Source organism: Sinohyriopsis cumingii, unplaced genomic scaffold (assembly GCF_028554795.1).
Source record: "Sinohyriopsis cumingii isolate HCF-2022 unplaced genomic scaffold, ASM2855479v2 utg002376l, whole genome shotgun sequence".
In the NCBI taxonomy this organism is placed as follows: Eukaryota; Metazoa; Mollusca; class Bivalvia; order Unionida; family Unionidae; genus Sinohyriopsis; species Sinohyriopsis cumingii.
The window spans coordinates 198,502-218,764 of record NW_028316197.1 but is presented as its reverse complement, the minus strand read 5'-3'; the positions used below and the strand labels follow the sequence as shown (position 1 = coordinate 218,764).

The window sequence follows — 20,263 nt, the reverse complement described above, 5'->3', positions numbered from 1 at the left end:
TCATTATCAGCACCCATAAATTTTAAGTTATTGAATTTTGAATATGATAGTGTTTCCATATGTTTACCATTGGAGTGGAATTAGTAGCGTGAGTCCTACAGCAGCATTATCATCAATAACTAAAGAAAAATATTATTGATAGATTAAGATGAAAATGGACTGCTTAACCGTATTCGGTGTTTCTGATGAAGATTCGATTTATTACTACATATAAGTAATGTATAATGACCAATATGATGAAGTTGTGTAATATGTAGACTAGATGTTATACCGATTGACAGCGGATGCTAACATTGATGGGGATTTTGTTGGACTTGTCTATGAATATTTGCGTCAAAACTGAGTGTAAAAAGAGAATTAAACCATGATATGCACTTAAATTTATACACTTATTTAATTGGGACGACCATGTTGAACGAATACCAGCAGGTCATTTTAGTATAATAGCATATATAATTTACCACGAAGGAGGAAGAGAAGATCATGTGCGATTTGTCGGCCCACTACAGTCAAGTACCGGATGTCAAATTGATGTTGATGCAATGTGAACCTAGTTTCGTTTTGTTACAATCTTCAATTCCTCGTAGTATGTGCTAACAATAACTATTATTTGTATTCCAAGGTTTTCAAGCTTTCTGGAGGGGTAAGTAGCCTTGGGCCTTACATATTCCTTACAGTGTAGCACTTTGTCATCAAATTACATTCATATTGATGTGGAATACACTCAGACATAACTTAATGAAATCTATAACATTGTGTCATTTAACACCAAATATTGTTTAATCCTAATGTATCAGTCGAGATGTGTGGCTTTAACTAACTTCAAATCGATGCACACCCATTTCAATGTTGTATTGCCTCGAACACACGGACACAGACACACGCATACATACACACACACACACACACTCATATATATATATATATATATATATATATATATATATATATATATATATATATATATATATATATATATATATATATATATATATATATATATACATATACATATACATATATATATATATATATATATATATATATATATATATATATATATATATATATATATATATATATATATATATATATATATATATATATATATATTTATTCAAGGTCATTGGCTGTACAGGATATATTTTGTGATATTTCGTCTAATTAACCTAAGGATAAAACGGAAACTGTTTGGAATCAATAAATCTATGCTTTCGTATGTGTTGACAATTATTAATAATAGTCTTAATAATAAGATTTAATGGCGTCGTTGGTTGAGTTTCTCAATGACTGATTGGGTTGGTTGTTTCTGCAAAAATTAGGTAACTTCCCAATGGCTTGGCTGGATCACTTGAATGGGCAAAGTCGAAGGAAAGCGAGTTAGAGTGTCCGTCATGTGGAGTCTTTAGCGCAATAAAGACTCAGTAGGCGGAGAATATATAAAAAAAATTGAAAATCAATTTCATTCAGATTTTGAAGTCATTCTTCCTTCTGTGCTTCTGTTGTAAGTCTGCAGGCGTGTTTTATATTGTACTTATATATTATTCGACAGCAAACCTATTTGTTGTGACTTTTCAGTGGAAATAGAAGATGCTCATTTTGAACAAGACTATTTTTCTAGAACTCTGAACTTATTTCGAAGGAATTCTGGCCAAAGCCATCTTGATATCATCACCGTTTTTGGAATACCATTACGTTTCCGGTTTTGAAATTGTTAAGGAACCTTAAATTCATTTATGATTTCATAGACATTTATTAGGATTAGTTTAGATTCACTTCATAATACTATATGTCCCTCTCGCATTTTTATTGATGGCTTTGATAATTAAGATAATAAAGAATGTTGGGGGCGGGAACGGAGCGAGAGGGAAGGATTGTGTTAAATAGCTTCAATGTACCAAGTGAATATTTAACATAGACGCCATGTCAGGTCATATTTTAACAGTGTAGTTGCTTGAGGTGACGGTATGTGTTTGATAGCATACTTTGCAAAATGAGGAATTTGTCTGTCAATGTGTGAGAATGTGTAACAGAGACAGACAGACCAAGTTAAAATGCAGATCCAAAAGAGTAGATGTCACTTTAGATCTACGGACGGGAGTTGCTGGCCCTGTGTTAAATAGGGTCAGAATATTTGAGAGCCGAATGGCAATGTAACAAATACGCCATGTTTGCTTGTATGTGGTGTGATGACATACGTTTAAAATGAGGTAGATATTTGTCTGTATGTCAATGTGTGTGAGGTCTGTTCATGCGAGTCACTGTGTGAATCACAGAGAGAGGGTTAAAACATGAAAAGACACAAATGAAGGCAAGGTTTCAAAATCAACATTTATTAAAAGTTAAAAGCCCGCTCAGTTTAAATGAAGAGGAAGGATTAGGGCTTGTTCCTTCCATATTCATGTACAAAATATTAAATATCAACATACAGGTAGTGTTTAAAAGTTAGATTAGATTTTTATTGATCATGAAGGGCAGTATCATTGTGCCATCGAGATAAAGTACACTTCTCTGTTAAGGGAAATAGGTAACTATAATGTTCACAAAACCATTTATATTTTTTTCATCATTTTAACTATAGGAAAGACAGGCTGAGGGAACGGGAGGGATATTGTTCAAGGCACACACTAAAGAATTGATACACACGTGACAGACGTTAAATTTACAACATCATCACCACTCCCCCAAGAAATAAACCAGTCACTTTAGATCTTAGTCGATTCCCTATGTTTGTCACATGTTTGTTCTATTTAGAATTAAAAGCGAATTTGTCTGCACATCCAACCGAAATGATGTTATAATCATTTATCTTTCTATTCGAAATAAAATTGATCTCACTAAAATCCGTAGTATTAGATGATGACACTTGAAAGTAAAGTGGAAAACATAAAGTTCCTTAGGTAAGGCCAATAAATACTTCCCTTTATTTTATATATATATATATATATATATATATATATATATATATATATATATATATATATATATATATATATCAAGGCAATGGTGCACACGGTCCAACTTCGCTGAAACAATTCATTTTGGGGGAAATAGCACATGGCCGTATAAGTCAAGACCGACAATGCAATCTCTTTAATTACACTCTAAAAGACAGTCTAAAGTGGCAGAGGCCTCGGACCGCCGAATTTGGAATTAACAGCGCACGACCGAACCCGCTTGCGTGTCGTCACCCGCAAAGCGTTCGTTGCTCTTGAAAATAAAAGATGGTGGCACCCGGGAACGTCGCCACAAGTCAGCGTTTTCTGTTACTACTATTGAAATTTTTCGAAATTATACTTCTAATGTTCCGTCTGTCAGCGGCTATGCAAAGCCATCTCAGTGCCTACCATTTTCTGTGTCGAAGGACTACCATTACTTTATCCTTCTAATTTCAAAAGTACTGTTAATATCTCCACTATAACCCTATAGAACAAATCGTGTCCAACAGGCTACGGGCGATTTCAATCCTTTCTAAATAAAACCAACAACCCAAATGGCTACATTAACCTTTATAATCTTTCTTATAAATAAAGAAAAATCTATATTTTCATCTTTAAGGTCCTTACCTTCCTATTTCAATCAAAACTATCACCTAATGCACAGAGGATATGATGAAAAAGCACAAAAAGAAATAAAATTTGTCACTTATCATTACAAATACATTCCCTGTCTCCCCTTATTGCCCTAGGATCTCACTTATACAATATTCTTTACCCCTTCTATAAAATCTCTGCCCAAACCAAACTGACACCCACACCTTTAGATGCAAAAGAAGCAGTATAAAATACAATGTAAGTCTCTTATTAACAAAACTACATTTATTATCTCCCGTTGGACACTATAGTTCTAGTTTAAAGTCACAATATCTATTGCCATATATAATGTACCTACTCTCACCTACTCGCCTATTTTGAAACAAAACTACCATCCCATCTATCCAAGGTATGATTTTAAAGACGGGATTAAAGTAAACATTATTAAGCCACCCTACCTTCCGAAAACCTCGAATAAGTACAGTAAAAAGAATGTAGCCTCGTCTATAACGCTGTTAGTTATCTCCTTTATCATAATGAAGAAGTACTGTTTGACATTTCACTATGCATCCTAGGGAAATATCTTCTTTGTTAATTTGTATTCAATGTGCTGTTTTTCGCTTTTTACTGTTACTTAGTGTTAGCTACGGAGGCGTACCAGAAAATTAGGGACCCATTCTAGGATATGAATTTTTTAAAATTTTGTCAGAAACTTCAATTTGCTTTTGAAATTCAGATCCACTTTGTCGGTTCACTCTTTTCTGTCACTCAGTTCAAGATTCGTAACAACAGATGTCACAGTACTCTGCTAGTCTCAGATTTTGTGTGTTCCATATCTTAAATATGTTACAATTTTGCTAGAGTAATATAAGGTTAAACATTAATTCATCAAATATAATACAGATTTAAGAAAAAGCCTTTCAACGTGCTAAATACACATACCGATTTTTCTGGACCCACCACCGTCACCATACCTGTAACCGCTAAAATGTTTAATAAAACAATTAGACACAGAATTTTACGACACAAATGTAATGTGTTAAATTTGCTTTGGTTTGCTGATATTTAATAACGTGCGTGTATGGTGTGTAACTGATGCAAGGAGAGAACGAGATATAGTCATTAGTATTATTATTATTCTTTCAGTGTGTATTTGCCAAACGTGACATGGAAATTTCACAAAGTACTGAAACATGTGTGATAACTTAAAGTCTTTGTTTCATTAATTCAGTCCGTAATATATCTCAAGAGCATTTCTTTTTGCAAACAGACTGTTGGTTAAATTATATCCTAACATGACAAGAAAAGACGTCTTTCTCGGCTGCTGTGTTTAAAAAATGAAGAGCGAAATATCATCCTAAAAAATAAATTTATCCAGTGAAATCGCATTATTCTGCATGACTTATTTTCAATTTTGTTTTAGAAGCATGCATTAGTTGTTTAATATACCGAGTGAAAAATAATAAACATACGCTAGTCATTTTTTAAGATTGAAACTCAGTCTGACTATCCAAATTTTAGAATTAAGCTAAAGATTTTTTTTTGTTCAGGAAGCTTTGAGTATGCATTTTGTTTCTTTCTACCATTAATTACTCAATATATCAGATTATTATTATTATTATTATTATTATTATTATTATTATTATTATTATTATTATTGTTGTTGTTGTTGTTGTTGTTGTTTTTGCTCTTGTTGTAATTAGCATTATTATTTCATGATGAGAAACAAATCTGAAAGCATTTGTGTCTTAGAGACGAATAGTACCAACATGTTACAAATTTAAATAGTTTTATGGCAAACTAAACAGCGTGAATTTGCAGACCTTCATAGATAAAACTATAGGAGTTAACACAGACGTTTGAAATGCATGTTTGTGTGTGTGTGTGTGTGTGTCTGCGAGAGAGTTTATAGTATTTCCCTATGAAGGTTCAATAATTTTCCTCCGAAAACATTCAGATGTCTTGAAAAAATGCACCTGTTTCTGGTAACACATCTCACGAGTTTGAATTACAACCAAACGTTATAAACGTTATACTTTTCTAAACCATACGTCTGGAATTCTTGAAAAGTATTACATATTAACACTCCTTGTTTTTTTTCTTCTTCTTCCTTCAATACGTTAGCGTTATTGTTATTGGTTATTAATCTAGAGATAGTTTTCGTAATGTTAATAACATTCATGCGCGGAAAACACATTTAATTTTCGCAATGGCTTACTTGCAAATGCCAACAGTTCGAAGTTAAGAAGGAAACATTATGTTTCTACCCAATTAAATCACTTATAATTAATGAGAAAGAGTTTTGATTTGGAGAGATTTCGATGCTTGAAGCTTAACCCCCAGAAAGATGCATTTGCAACACGTTTGTTTCTAAGTACACGTTCTGGTCTCCTGGTGGTTCCATTTTGTCAAGCTGGCATTTTTTTCTCAGACATCACATATCTAAGGAATTCTAAGGAATGTTTTTGTTGTAAACGGATTTACTTCAGATTATGTACGATGTGGGGGTGTATCCCACTGGATGTTCGTTCTGGCTTTCTTAAAGAAACCTTTAATCATAATTTTTATATCATAATTTCAATAGCTTGATAGACACAATGCACTTCTCGGTTAATCATATATTGTAAGACAGTAACTTGATAGGAACTGGCACATCGTCAGTTAATCGTGGTGAGACAGGAAAAGTCATTTTCAGTTGCGAAACTTAAATTATTCAGTAAAATGTTCAATGGCATGTCAGATTTCATCATTCGTTTGTTACAGACTAATATATTTCTTATATTTAGAATTATATTCATGGCAAGAGAGAAGGACGAATAAAGCATTGTTTAGATAATGACATATAAGGCAATTATATGTAAACAAAACACCTCCAATTAAAATGAATTACAACAGTTTGTTCATACCATAGTGTACTACTGTAAACCCAATGAATACCTTTTGGTCATAAAGGTTTCCGTCTTACGATTGCGAAATCGGCAAAGGTATTAGTACCAGCACTTGTATAAGGCTACGGAAAACTGACAGGCTATCTGACATATAAATAATTACAGGCTAGTTGACATCATAGATACAATAATAGACTACCTGACATAGAAAACCTGACAGGCTATATGTCATCATAGATAAACTGACAGGCTACTTGTCATCAGATATAAAGTGATAGACTGCCTGTCGTAAAGAAAAACTGAATATTACATACATCTTAGAACGACTGAACGACTGACAGGCTACCTGACATCAAAGAAAAACTTACAACATGATGTCATCATTAATCCATTTTTCCCTATCCTCTGTGAAATTACAGGTTTATTAAGAGTCTATTGTTAAACTTAAATTGTTTTTTTTTCTTTCTTCAGATTTAACCAAAAGGGAGTTATATAATGGCTGATAAACATTACTACGAACACCTCATGGAGTTACTGGAAACAAATGAAGAGTTGAAGAAAACAAGCAAAGGTGTATACAATGTATCATGTTCTGTCTATTTATTTATGAATCTATTGTTTTTAGATATTGTCAGCAATATCCGTTTTTAATCCACCTATAAGTATTCTTCAGTTTCTATCTGACTCCATCATCATACCTACCATCTATTACGCTTTTATTGTAATGATTACGCTGTTTCTGCACGAAATTACATTTCTGCAGGCCTGCATATGGATTACGCTTTCTTGCTACATTAAAAAATAATATTAAAATAAAGCCATACAAAGTTGGTTATGTAATTGCATTATCATCTCTTTAATTCTACTAAGTAAAGTTGAAAATATTCTTTAAAAGGTGAGTGCTGCATAATAATATTGCAAGAGTGCTTTCCTTGTTTGTTATTTCTGGCAACTGCACATGTCCCATTTCAAAGAAAACAAAAGGGTTTCTTTAAACGTGAACTTGCCTGATCGATTGATTTTTTTGTGAATGGCATATGACGGGAAATGTTCGCGCAGATTAATTATTACAAACTTTAAGAGCAATCAACACCATTTTACAAACTTTAAAAGACGAATACGAGAGTAATGTAATACATGACTCTCAGAACTTGAACATGCTCATTGCAGAATTCCACTTCACGATCTATCAGCGAAAGGTACACATGCAAACAAGTTGAAGTGAGTGCTAAATATAAAAAATACTTTAGTATATATTTTATTCTGGTTCTAATGTGTATGGATTTTGCCCTTTGCGAGAAGAATTTGGAACAGCGTCAGAACCAGGTTGGTTGTCATTATAGTTTAGTTAGTTGTCAAAATAAACCTTTTTCCAAACATGCTGTAATTAGGAATATAATATATAATTACAATTCGTACGCCCTATTTACGCTTTTGCCTCGAGTAATAGCACTTATTATGCTTATACTTTTTGGGAGGGTGGCATGTATCAATCATTGTTTACTTAATGCCTGTGAATTGGACGTTTTTCAAGATTATTAATTGAGTAAAGTTCGTGAGGCAAAGTATGTCATAAAATGTGTAGACACATGATTTGAGAGTAAATATATATATTTAGGACTCATGGTATCAATTCAGTTCCCATAGTAAGCCTATGCAAACCCTATAGTATTGAAAACGCAATAACTTAGACGTTCTGAGTGGTCATGATCAAATGTATATTTGTCAGTATAGACACATCCTTGATGACAGTGGACAAACATTATATTAATAAAACAATGTCTCTGTTTCTTCAGTTGCATCTAACAGGATTATTATTACTAAACTCTTAATTTCGTTATTAACAAATCCTGGCCAGCCAAACTCATATATACTCTATATTATCTTTACTCATTTTTAGACGGGTTAGCATTCTTCAATATCGTTATTACCACGAATTCCATATTTTATATACTAGAAGCGCTATCTGGTGATGTATAAGCAGTTCGTATACTATATTAGTCAATTAATAATCATTATCTTGGTCATCGAATATGACATATTTCGTCATTTATTTATCTTCGCTAATTATAAAAACTTTATGCATTTAGTATATTACCATGCCACATCGCGGAAAACATCTGTCCAGTGACGAAATCAAGGAAATTATGGCTTCGAATGTTAACGTGAACGTGAGTGAAATCGCTAGAACGTACAAAATTAGTACCAACATAATCTACAAAATGTGGCAAGAAGCAGTGGCAACTAATTTAACAGCAACAGTGACAGCGCCACAATCAAACGCGATGCTGGCGCGGCAGTCTCCACCGCATCACAGTGACGCTATCCATATGGAGTTGTTTGAAATTGTTTGTGGATCATAAAATCGCGTTGAAAAGGAAAACCCGGCTGGAACACGAAAATCTTGCGAATACAATTATACGTACGCTGCAGCAAGATTAAAACTATTAAATCAAATCGTCCAAAGCTAACACATGCACAGTTGTTCATTAAAGAGTTACAATGATAATTTTCATATTGACAAACATATTACATTTTAACAAAATTGATGGTGAAATTAATGTAGATCACACCATAATGAGCCTAACTGTGGAACATCCAATTATGTATCAGGAGGAACAAAGTAAGCTTTTAATCCAAGGCAATCAATACAATACAATCAAAATAAAACAAATACCACCAGATTCATCGATGAATCACATTTTGCATGAGTGACAATTTACCAATGATGAGCGTTAATAACAAATGAATAGCCCCGCACAGTTAAATTCTGTTTCAAAACTTAAATTCGAATTACTGCTGGGAGAAACGAATCAAGATTATCGTACAACAATGACGTAAGACGAGTGGAACTCAGAAATACAATGAGCTGAAAAAGAAATTGGTTAAAACGTTAGTGAACAATGTCATATTATAATGCGATAAGTGATACTATATTAGAAACTGAGCGTGTTACTAACACGTTTGGTCTAATCATACTTGGACCTCGTGAAAGACTCCTTATTACAAACATAATTATTTTTTTTATTAACAAAGCATTTTAGATAAATAATCGATATATAGTATTAAAACCAACATGGTGAACACATTACTGTCTTTTAATCATTCTGATTTAAGAAACATTAATGTCAAAAAATTAAAATCTAATTATCATCTAAAATATAATCTGTTTCAGGACCAGCTTGATAATTTAGTTTTGATCGTTAATAAGTATGGTATGGTTTAGCTATATGGTAACTAAACAAAGGATGATGAAAGTGGTGAAACAGCAGTTGCCGTACCAGAAGCAAGGTTGGTTGAGATAGTAACAAGTAGGAATATTTGTCTAACAACACCCTGGAGGTACTTATATTGTGGATGTTTAACGTTCCGTTGAATAAACCGTGGCCGTCAAATTGTTTAGATGTTGGTGTTGATGCTGTATTCCCCAGTGAGATCAGCCGCGCTTGACCGTTATGGACACAAACGTGTGAGATTCTTTTATCACACCGATGAGGGTTCAATTTATTGATGTTTCGGCTGCGCAAATAACGAGCTGTTGTTTGTAAAACTAAAATTGGAAAAGTTTATCCTCGTGAAGGCACTTGTGCAAGAACAGGTAAAAGTCCTATTGATGTGGGTGTTAAAATAAACGATTGTGACATTTTATTATTGTAATTTGTTTTTAGTTAACCAAAGATACTAGTATAGTTTTAAAAAAAGTATAAAATAAAGCTGCTGTTTTGTAAAATAAACCTCTGAAAATTGAAAAAAAAATATTTTCAGATTTTGATTTAGAAAATCCTGATCGAGGTTTCATAAAAATGTTTCTAACTCTTATTGTTATTTTCATAAAGAAGGGTTCTAAGCGACTATTAAAAAGTGCGCCTGGACAGCCAATACTGTATACTGCTATCCTGGCAAGGAGGTAATGACAAAAGTTCCCTAAGAATTTTAATTTCAATTAGTCGATGCTAAAGTTTGGTTGCGTACAAGAAATTTCAATTATCTAGCAATTATTGTTAGTTGTATGGGCCAGGGAATGTCATCACATGTATATGTAAGATTTATTGTTTAGATTGATTTATCACATACAGCTAAGAGTTATGAAGAGATGTCAAACCTTAATGGTGATAATAAATTTGAATATTCTAGCTGGATTTAAGTAGCTGCTTCATCTATTGAGGTTTGCGAGGGATTGAGAAACGTTTTCGTTTGTTAGGTTTGATCTGAAAGAGAAGAGTGTGCTCATATAGACATGTACGAGCATTCCAATGAGCACCATATTTGCGGGAACAACAATGTCATAGCCCATCTATCGCAGACAAGTCAAAATCATTGTTAAGCTAGTAACCTAACTGTTATGCGAAATAAAGAACAACTACAAATGAGACGATTTTTCTCATTCTTGTAAGGCTTTCAGGTTCAGATTTGTATAATGCAAGTTACTATTTCATCTATTTGACATAAATAGTATTTATGTCATCTACCCACGAGATCCTGTGTGCAACTCATTATTATTCAGAAAAACAGAACAGCATTGTATTACGCAAAATGTGAGGCTGATGCTATTTCCTATACTCCCTGTGCTGCTTCATCCATTCATATCCATGTGCAAAGAATATACAATGATAAAATAAAGCCCAGATAGTAGATGAAACAAATTAAGACTTGTATTTTTATGTCCTCTAATTATTGCAGATTGGTAACGTTTGGCTAAAAGGAAAATTCGTTTACTGCTCTGTTTCATAAAAAATGTAAGCAAAAGCCCCCATTCAGAAGTAGCCTCCGTTCATTGTTGAAATTTACACCTTGCATTTTCTGTCCTTGTTTAATTAAATTTCGTATGTCTATTTGTGAAAAGGTAAGGTCAGTTATTATTCTTCTGTTTGTTATTATTCTTATGTTAGTTATTATTCTTATGTTTGTTCTCATTCATGTTTAAATCTGAATAAATTGTAATTGTTCTTTTTGTCACTCATCTCTTACATTATTTTATTATTAATTCCATCCTTCGTTCAGTCATTAATTTCTCATTTTCTTCTTGCATCCTTTGTTCAGTCATTTTTTAATTGTTGTAAATTTTATTTACCCACTTACCTATTACACACACACACACACACACACACACACACACACACACACATATGTATAATTATTATTTAGAACAAGGAAATATTCATAGAATTATTTAAAGTAACTTGGTTATAATTAGTTGATTCAGCTGTTGTAGAGAAATTATTAAAGATTTTCAGAATGTTTGTCCATTTGTCAAAAAAATCTTAGTACAGTAATATCACAAACGCAAGTAATTAATGTTTGCTGGTAAATATCAACGCATAGGATTTCCTTCTTAACATCCTCTGGATTATTTCAATATTTCGATATTCTAGTCTTAAGCTTAAAATAAATATAGGTCGATAGGAAGGTGACGTGTCCTCAAAGCATTTGTTATAAATTTTGTTCTAGAACGAGTTTAGTGTATGTTGATAACAAATATTATGCATTTTTATTTCTTTTTGAAAGTTACCAAGATGTTAGAGAGAAATAAAATAAGATAATTTTCGGTGTGTATGTACGTTATTTAATAGTTTGTTTAATATGTTTGCTGGCGATTTGTTTCTATCACCATTTCCAGACAATAAAATCGCAGAGAATTGCTCGTTTGTTAGAATGAAAACAGTTCAGCAAAAAAACTCGAAATTATATCAGATCATCAATGACATATGGTACAATCAAATCGATACTGAACAGGGTGCCCATTCAGAAGGAGCATGAGTACACACATGCATTTTTGACATTAAATAATTAAGTTACTGTTGTAATTTGCTGATGGTTGCAGATATCGTAAGTAGTTACACATCCATCAAAATTTGGAAAATTAGTATTAGTTCCTGAAAATCAATAATTTTGTAAGATACATTCAATATTTTTGTACTCAGGGCTTGGCAGCTATGTATTCATGCCATCCACCTCACCTGATAGTTGGTGACCTAGGAGACATTTTGTTATTATAGTGTATTTCAAAATGTAATTATTGTGCAGATATGTCACACAGTATGGAACTTGTTAACACATTTACTACACAAATTAATTGCTGTTTCTTGTTCAGTTGTGAAACCTAATTCAAGGCCTAAATGATATATTTATGGCATTTTTGACAATCTCTGTTCATGGTATAAAAGGGTAGATGTGTTCTCATGTATTAAGTATAAAGACTTGAATTTGCGTCGTCTGTACTTTTAATGTTACTATCAGATAATTGCTTTCGAAGAATACATTTTTTGTAAACAAAATGATTTCAGGAATATTCAAGCAGATGGCATGGGCAGCTGGCAGTGCTGCAGTTGGGGGCGTTGTAGGGGGGCCACCAGGTGCCCTCGTTGGTGGTATTGCTGGTATGTAATCTAGAATCTTCGAGACAGATACAAGCTTATAGAGAAAATATAGTAAACTGTATGTTTTATTTTTAATTTAGTATGTATCATGGTCATCTCAACATTAAAGAAATTAGATATAATTTCCATGTCAACTTTAGTTAGATATCATGGTCATGTCATCTTTAAATATATATCGTGGTCATGTCAGCGATAATTAGATGTCATGATTATATCAGCTTTAATTAGATATCATTGTCTTGTCATCTTTAATTGGATATCATGGTCGTGACATCTTTGAGTAGATTTAGATAACATGGTCCTGACAGTTTTAATTAGATATCATGGTCATGTAAGCTTTACTTCGATTATATAGCATGGTTGTGTCATCTTTAATTGGATATTATAATCATGTCAGCATTAGATAGATTATATATCATGGTCATCTTAGATTTATTGAGATATCACGGTCATGTCGGCTTTAATTAGATATCATGGTCATGTCAGCTTTAACGAGATTAGATATGATGGTCACGTAAACTTGTTTGGTGAAGTTAGGCCATTTTTAGCAGGATTGTATATATGGTGGTTGGATATACCGGGGTTGTTGATGGACCATCTTTAGTCTGTGGTTGATAACTGGAGTTCGGATGTTAGTTATTGCTGGGCCTCGCTTAGATGTTAGTTGATCTCAGGAACTGAGCTGGAATTGACTTGGGCTGTTGGTGGACCATCTTCAGCCAGTGTTTGATCACTTGAGTTGGCATGTTATTTATTGCTGGCTGCCCTTAGACCGGGGTTGTACGTCCCTTGGCCCATGGGTCGGATCCGGTTAGCCAACGTGTTCTATCCGGCCCTCATGACAAATCAAAATGTCACCTAAATCTGGCCTGTGAACAGTATTTATATTAAAACATTAGTGTTAGCGGCTCTCGTGTGGTCTTAAAAAATGCCATCTGTCTCATGGCCGAAAAAAGTTGTGCATCATCATCATCATCATCAGTCTCATGACCTATTGTCGTCGTTGAGGCACTGTGCTGCTGAACATCTAACCAGTTCAATCCACTTGTCTCGATCATGTGCCAATGCCTGTGTCTCCGCAAAACTTTTCCTGGTCCATTCTGTGATGTTGTCAGTCCACTTTTTTCTCTGTCAACCTCTCCTTCTGCCACCCTGGACGCTGCCCTGTAGGACTGTTGTGGATAGAATGTTGGCTCTAGTGACATGGCCATACCATTTCAGCTTTCTCTTTTTGACGGTGATGAGGAGGTCCTCATATTGGCCTACTTCTCGCCTGATGGTATTACGCACTTCTTCATTTGTGATGTGGTCCATGTAAGAGATGCCAAGGATGGTTCTGTAGCATCTCATTTCAAGTGACTGGATTCTTCGTTGTAATTCTGCTGTCAGGGTCCATGCATCACACGAGTACAAAAAGACTGAGATGACTAGAGCTCGCAATAGTCTGATTTTAGTTTTCAGACAGATATTCTTGTCTCTCCAGATGGGTCTTAGCTTTGACAAAGCTGCCATTGTTTGTGCTGCTCTTGACAAAATTTCTTCTCTTGATCCCTTTTCAGTGATTATGGAACCAAGATAGTTGAACTGGCTCACTGTTTCCAATTCATGTCCTCTGACTTTAATCTTGGCTGAGATTTGTTTGCCACTATTTGTCATCAGTTTCTTTTTCTCAGCGCTTATCTCCATGTCAAATCTGGAAGATGTTTCATCCAGGTTCTTCACTAAGGTCTCTAGCTCGTCGTCACTGCCTGCCAGCCCATCAATGTCGTCTGCAAAGCGGAGGTTGGTGATGTTACGCCCTCCAATGCTGACTGTCCCACAGTGATTTTCCAGGGTTTCGCTCATGATGCACTCTAAGTATATGTTGAAAAGCGTGGGTGACAGGAGATCCCCTTGACGCACTCCCACTGTTGTCTGGAACCAGTCCCCAACAGCACCTTGGGCAATACTGCACTGGTAGCCTTGGCGTACAGCTGCTTGATGGTATTGGCTAACTTTTGTCCCATGTTATACTTCTTCATTGTGGCCCATAATGCCTCATGCCACACTCTGTCAAAGGCCTTTTTGAAATATATGAACACATGATAGATGTCTTGTTGGTGTTGCGAGTACTTTTCACACAGAACCCTGAGATTGAATATTTGTTCTGTTGTGCTTCTTCCACTCCGGAACCCGGCCTGTTCTTCAGCGATTATTTCTTCTGCTTGTGGTTTCAGTCTGTTAAAGATGATGTTCAGCATTACCTTACTAGCATGGCTGATCAAACTGATAGTTCTGTAATTTTGGCACAGCTGGATATTGCCTTTCTTGGGAAGTGTTATAATCAGTGACTAGGTCCATTCTGTTGGCTATTCACCTGTCTGCCAGATCTTGTTGCTGATTTTTGTTAGTAGCTCTTTCACTGGTTCTCCCTCATTCTTGATAAGTTCAGCTGGGATGTTGTCTACTCCAGCTGACTTCCCATTCTTCAGTGCTCTTATTGCTGACTCCACCTCGTCTTTGAGAATGGGGGAGTCATCATCATTTGTGGAGTTTGGAACTTCAAAGCACCTCTGGGTCTTCTGTGGACTGATGGTTGTAGAGTTCTTTGCAATACTCAGTCCATCTTTCTGCAATGTCACTCGCTTCTGTGAGGCATTTTCCATTTCTGTCTTGAATGGTACTGACTCTTGGTTGTTTCTGTCTGGTGAGGTCTTTCACAATTTGGAATGCCTCTTTGCTGTTATTCTTCATCAGACTGTTCCCCATTTCTGTGCACTTTTGTCCAAATCAATTTTCTTTTGCTTTGTTCAAGTTGTTTCTGATATTCTTGTTTATTTCTCGGTACTTCAATGCCCCTGTTGTGTGTCTGGTGTTTTTTAGTTCTCTTCGGGCATCACACATCTTCAGAATCTCTTCTGTAACCCAGGGTTTTTTTCTTCGGTCAATGGAGGCCAATGATGTCCTTGGCAGTTGCTGTCATGACTGTGTTGAAAGTGTCTGTCATCTCATTGACATCACCATCCATCACAAGAAGTGGAGCAAATTTTCCTCCAATTGTGGCTTGGAATGACTTGCAGATGTTAGGGTCCTTCAGTTGTTCAAGGTTGAATTTGAGCCTGATGTTCTTTGGCGTGTTAATTTTCTTCAGCCTCACTCGGAAGTTCATAATCACGAGGTCTTGATCACTCCCAACATCAGCACCTGGGAATGTCCTTGTTTTTGCTCTAGTGATGCCAGATTGGTAACGGTTTTGAACCAGTATGTAGTCGATCTGGTTGTGATGGGTTCCATTTGGTGAGTGCCATGTCCAGCATCGTGAAGCTTTATGTTGTCCCAGGGTGTTGGCTAGTACCAAGTTGTTGTAGCTTGCGAACTCGAGCAGCCGTCTCCCTCTTTCATTGGTAAGCTCATTGCAAGAAGGTCCACAATGTACTTCCCAGTGTTTTATAGCATCTTTGCCAACTTTGGCATTCCAGTCTGCTTTGACAATGAGCATATCTTTCTTACTGACCATGTTTAGAATACCCTGTAGTTTGTTGTAAAGCTCCTTTATTACTTCATCATGATGATCGGTAGTTGGAGCATAGACTTGGATAATTGTGATGTTGAAGGGAGATGCTTTCAATAGAATGGAAATGATTCTGCTAGATATGGGGCAGCATTCAAGCAAAGATCCCTTGATGGCTTTGTTTACAAGGAAGCCTTCTCCATTTATGGACTTGTCACACTCTCCATTATAATATAATATATGCCCATCTTCAGTTTGGTGTTCTCCTAGGGATTTCCATGTAACTTCACAGAGTCCCAAATATGCCATGTGTAGCTACTCTCTGTAGCGGGTATATGTTAGGCTTTTGGTAGGCCATCCTCAGTAAGTGTTTGATTACTTTAACTGCATATAGCCAGTGGTTTATCCCATGGGTTTCCATATGGTTTGGGTTATTGATGGACCATTTCAAAAGACTGATGTCTACCGACACTGAATGATAAATTCACAGGAGCAATAGTTTTAATTTCAGGTGGATGGCCAATACAGATCCTCAGATAGGTGTGTGACCCTTTGACATGGAAATAGAATGAAGGATAAATGAAAAATGAATAATAAATTAAAGTGACAATAACTATGAAAGCACATGGAATAAATGCAGTATAACTTGTATGCACTAGATTTAAAACATTGCATCTTGTGAACATTAAAAGCTGAAATGTCAACTATAAACAAGAAATCATAACCAATATATGACAAACGAAACACAAAATAGCATCCATATTATAATGAATATATAAATTAGCCTTTACAATACCATGCTTTTCTGTAATTGTTTCCGATTGTACATTTGCTTAAAATTACATCTAATTCAGTGTCAGGTTTACTAGATTAAAGTATTTAAAAAAATGCTGATTGATGTACACTCGACAAGAGCACCTGTTTGATCAGACCGACTCGCTTGCTGCATATTTTCATTTTTTCCTACATAATGACTTCTTTGTTTAATTGACTTTCTTGTCTAAATTTGTTTCATCATTACAGTATAAGACATGTAAAGTGGTTACAGATAAATAAAGGGTGTGCATACCTACCATGTGACTATTGCGAATGTACGTAGATAAAGGCCATTGATTACAAGTACAACTGATTAGAGAATACCCTAAATATAAGAACATTCATTAAAGAACTGTCTTATAAGGGGCTGGTATGGTCATATATCTAATTTTTTTGAGGTGGTATTAAAGTTATATAATGTACTCTTTTGGGTAAGATAATGGCAATCGGTATTCTTCACGTCTTCAACTGGCATCGGTATAATAAGGAAATTTTGTACATAAGATCTCTCTGAGTAGTGAATGTAGTATCCGGATGAGAGAAAGAGAGTTTAGCATTTTCATAGCCAAGATTTTGTGTCAGGGTGTGCAAATTTGCCATGTGACAGTTGTGGAGGTGCAGTGATAAAGGCCATTGGTTGCAAATACAAATTATTACAGCATACATTTATTGTAGGGCAGTTCTTTAAAACACTGATATATGCATGTATTTAATTTTGTTGGGCGGAATCAAGTTATATAAAGTATTTTATTTTAAGAGATAATAGTTACATAGCGGTATAATCTATGATATAAATAAGGGGAAAACTGAATTATAGGTCTTTTTAGTAGCGAATGTGCGTTAGTATCCGAACGAATGAGAGTCAGAGAATGCACTAGGGTGTGATTTGTTTCTTAATATATGACAGGGCATGAATTGCAGTTTTAAACGAAAAGATTCAGTGGCAGGTCATTGCAGTTGACACAAAATAGAAACTACAGATTACATTTAAGTAAAACCAAGGAGAAAAGGGAATACAGAGAGAAAGATGAAAGAATCTTGGTGAGATGTACAGATGCATCATCGGGAAATTACGATGTGAACATGAAGATTAAGCGGGAATTCTACACTTTTTAAACAGGTCTACATTTAAGGTTGTCACTTTGTAATTTACAAATAAACTGTTTTTGCTTCAAGTCACACATTTATTTTGAAAAGAATTACTAGCTACGGGATTTGAAAGAATTTTCATGTTTATCGATGTTATTTCATTCTAGAGAAATAAATCCACTATTCTAAATCATCCATTCATATTCAAGCAGTAACGAAACAAATCTGTACCTGTAATCAGCATGGAAATATATTATTAAGCATTAATGATTGTATGATCTGTGAAATGAAGTGAAACAAATTTCAGCTCCTGACAAGAGAGAAAGATGGAGAGAATGTTGAGGTACATGCGATCTTTATGCTTGATTACCAAATACAGTATGCATAGTTAGACTAAAGTTTCTGACGACTATATTAAAAAGCACTATTATGGAACATTTGGTGTGAGTAGTTACTCACAAAAATGAGTAATACATAAAATTCATGCACGACATATCTATTAAGATAAACCATATAATGCATTCTCTCTTTTCCCACCGACGAATCTGGTAATCTATTGGTCAGAGCATCCGCCTCGAATGCAAGATGTCGTTGGTTCGAACCCCCGGCCGAGTCGTACCAAAAATTTATAAACATGGAACTAACAGCTGCCTCGCTAGGCGCTCAGCATTAAGAGGCTAGTGTTAGGACTGGTTGGCCTGGTGTCAGAATAAGGCGATTGAGTAGTACATCATGCTACGTGTCTGCGACATGATGCCCCAGTGCTAAACATTGCTTTTAACTGCCACGCTGCAGACAGCGTATCGATATGACCGCAACATGGTATAAGACCATAAAATCATATACAACACACCTTTGAACAAAATGAACTGTGAGTGATATTTCCCACCCAACTGCATTGACCCTGATCAAACAGTTTATATATGTTTGTGTTGCTTGTCATGGAGTGTACATTAAACATAATATTTAGCTATTGAAATTAAGTTCTTACACACATTATACATACAAGTTAAATATATATTAATCAAGTTCTTTTATATATCATACATACTCTTTAACATATTAATCAAGTTCTTTGTATTTTATATCTATCTAGGATCGTTTGCCGGGTACTTCAAATCAGATGACTACAAGTCAATGGTGGAAGCGCTTGGAAACTTATCTGATGTTGATAGAAAGAAACTGGTGCAGAAAGTTCAAGAGCTGGTTGGAAGCAGCAGCATAGAGGCACTTGATAATTTCATAAGCAATGAAGGACAGAGATTGAAAGAACTTCTGATTGGATTGTTACGGGACTATGCAAAGGCTCATGTGCTATGAGGGAGAAAATTGTAAATTGTCTAAAAGACACAATAATGATTAGATTTACAAGTTCTTCAATATCCATGGCTGATGATGATCATTTATATGCTTTGATAGGTTTTCCAAAACCATGACGAAAAGATATAAGCTTTATGTTGCATATATTTTGCAATCTTTTGTTAGAGTTGACATTGTATTATATATGTATCAAAACAGTTCAAGTATATCTTGTAGTGGATAATATAAAAATAAAGTCATGTTCTTTTAATTGTTGAGAATAATTTTAAAAAATGGTGCAAGTAATGTATTATGGCACAGTGGAAATTTCACAATCGGGCAATGCTTTCATATTCTGGCATTTTAGGCATTGATAACAATTTCATATATGTTCTTTAAATGTTCTTGTCCATATTAATCGACTATCATACATTTTACTGGTCATCTCTTCGTGTAATGCACTTGCGATATCTGTGTTCAATTCCCAATTGTACTCTTCTGATTCTTGCAAAAGGAAAATATTATAAGTTTTCTCCACAATAAAGCACAATCCCTTTTCTAATTGGATCTGATGCATTCATAGCTATTTAAATAACAGAGAATGGCGTGAACCAATGCTGCAGTCTTTTGCTACAAATGTGCCAGGTTAATTGTGCCAATTTTTGTGCCACCAATGTCATTTTCCTGAAGGGACATGCCTTTTTGGAGCAGCAATATTGAATTTCCTGAAGGGATAGACTTTTTGGGACAGCGATGCCATTGTTCTGAAGG

The 20,263-nt window shown here is 34.8% G+C and overlaps 1 protein-coding gene across 1 annotated transcript; it reads left to right on the top strand.

Annotated features, from left to right (window-relative positions):
• The first annotated feature begins 497 nt into the window (after positions 1-497).
• Positions 498-20,054, top strand: LOC149770775 (uncharacterized). Its single transcript, XM_089949139.1, has 4 exons — positions 498-643; positions 6,893-6,992; positions 12,706-12,798; positions 19,290-20,054. The coding sequence occupies exons 2-4, from the start codon at positions 6,917-6,919 to the stop codon at positions 19,511-19,513; spliced, it is 393 nt and encodes a 130-aa protein (XP_089805265.1). The 5' UTR covers positions 498-643; positions 6,893-6,916; the 3' UTR covers positions 19,514-20,054.
• Positions 20,055-20,263: the final 209 nt, after the last annotated feature.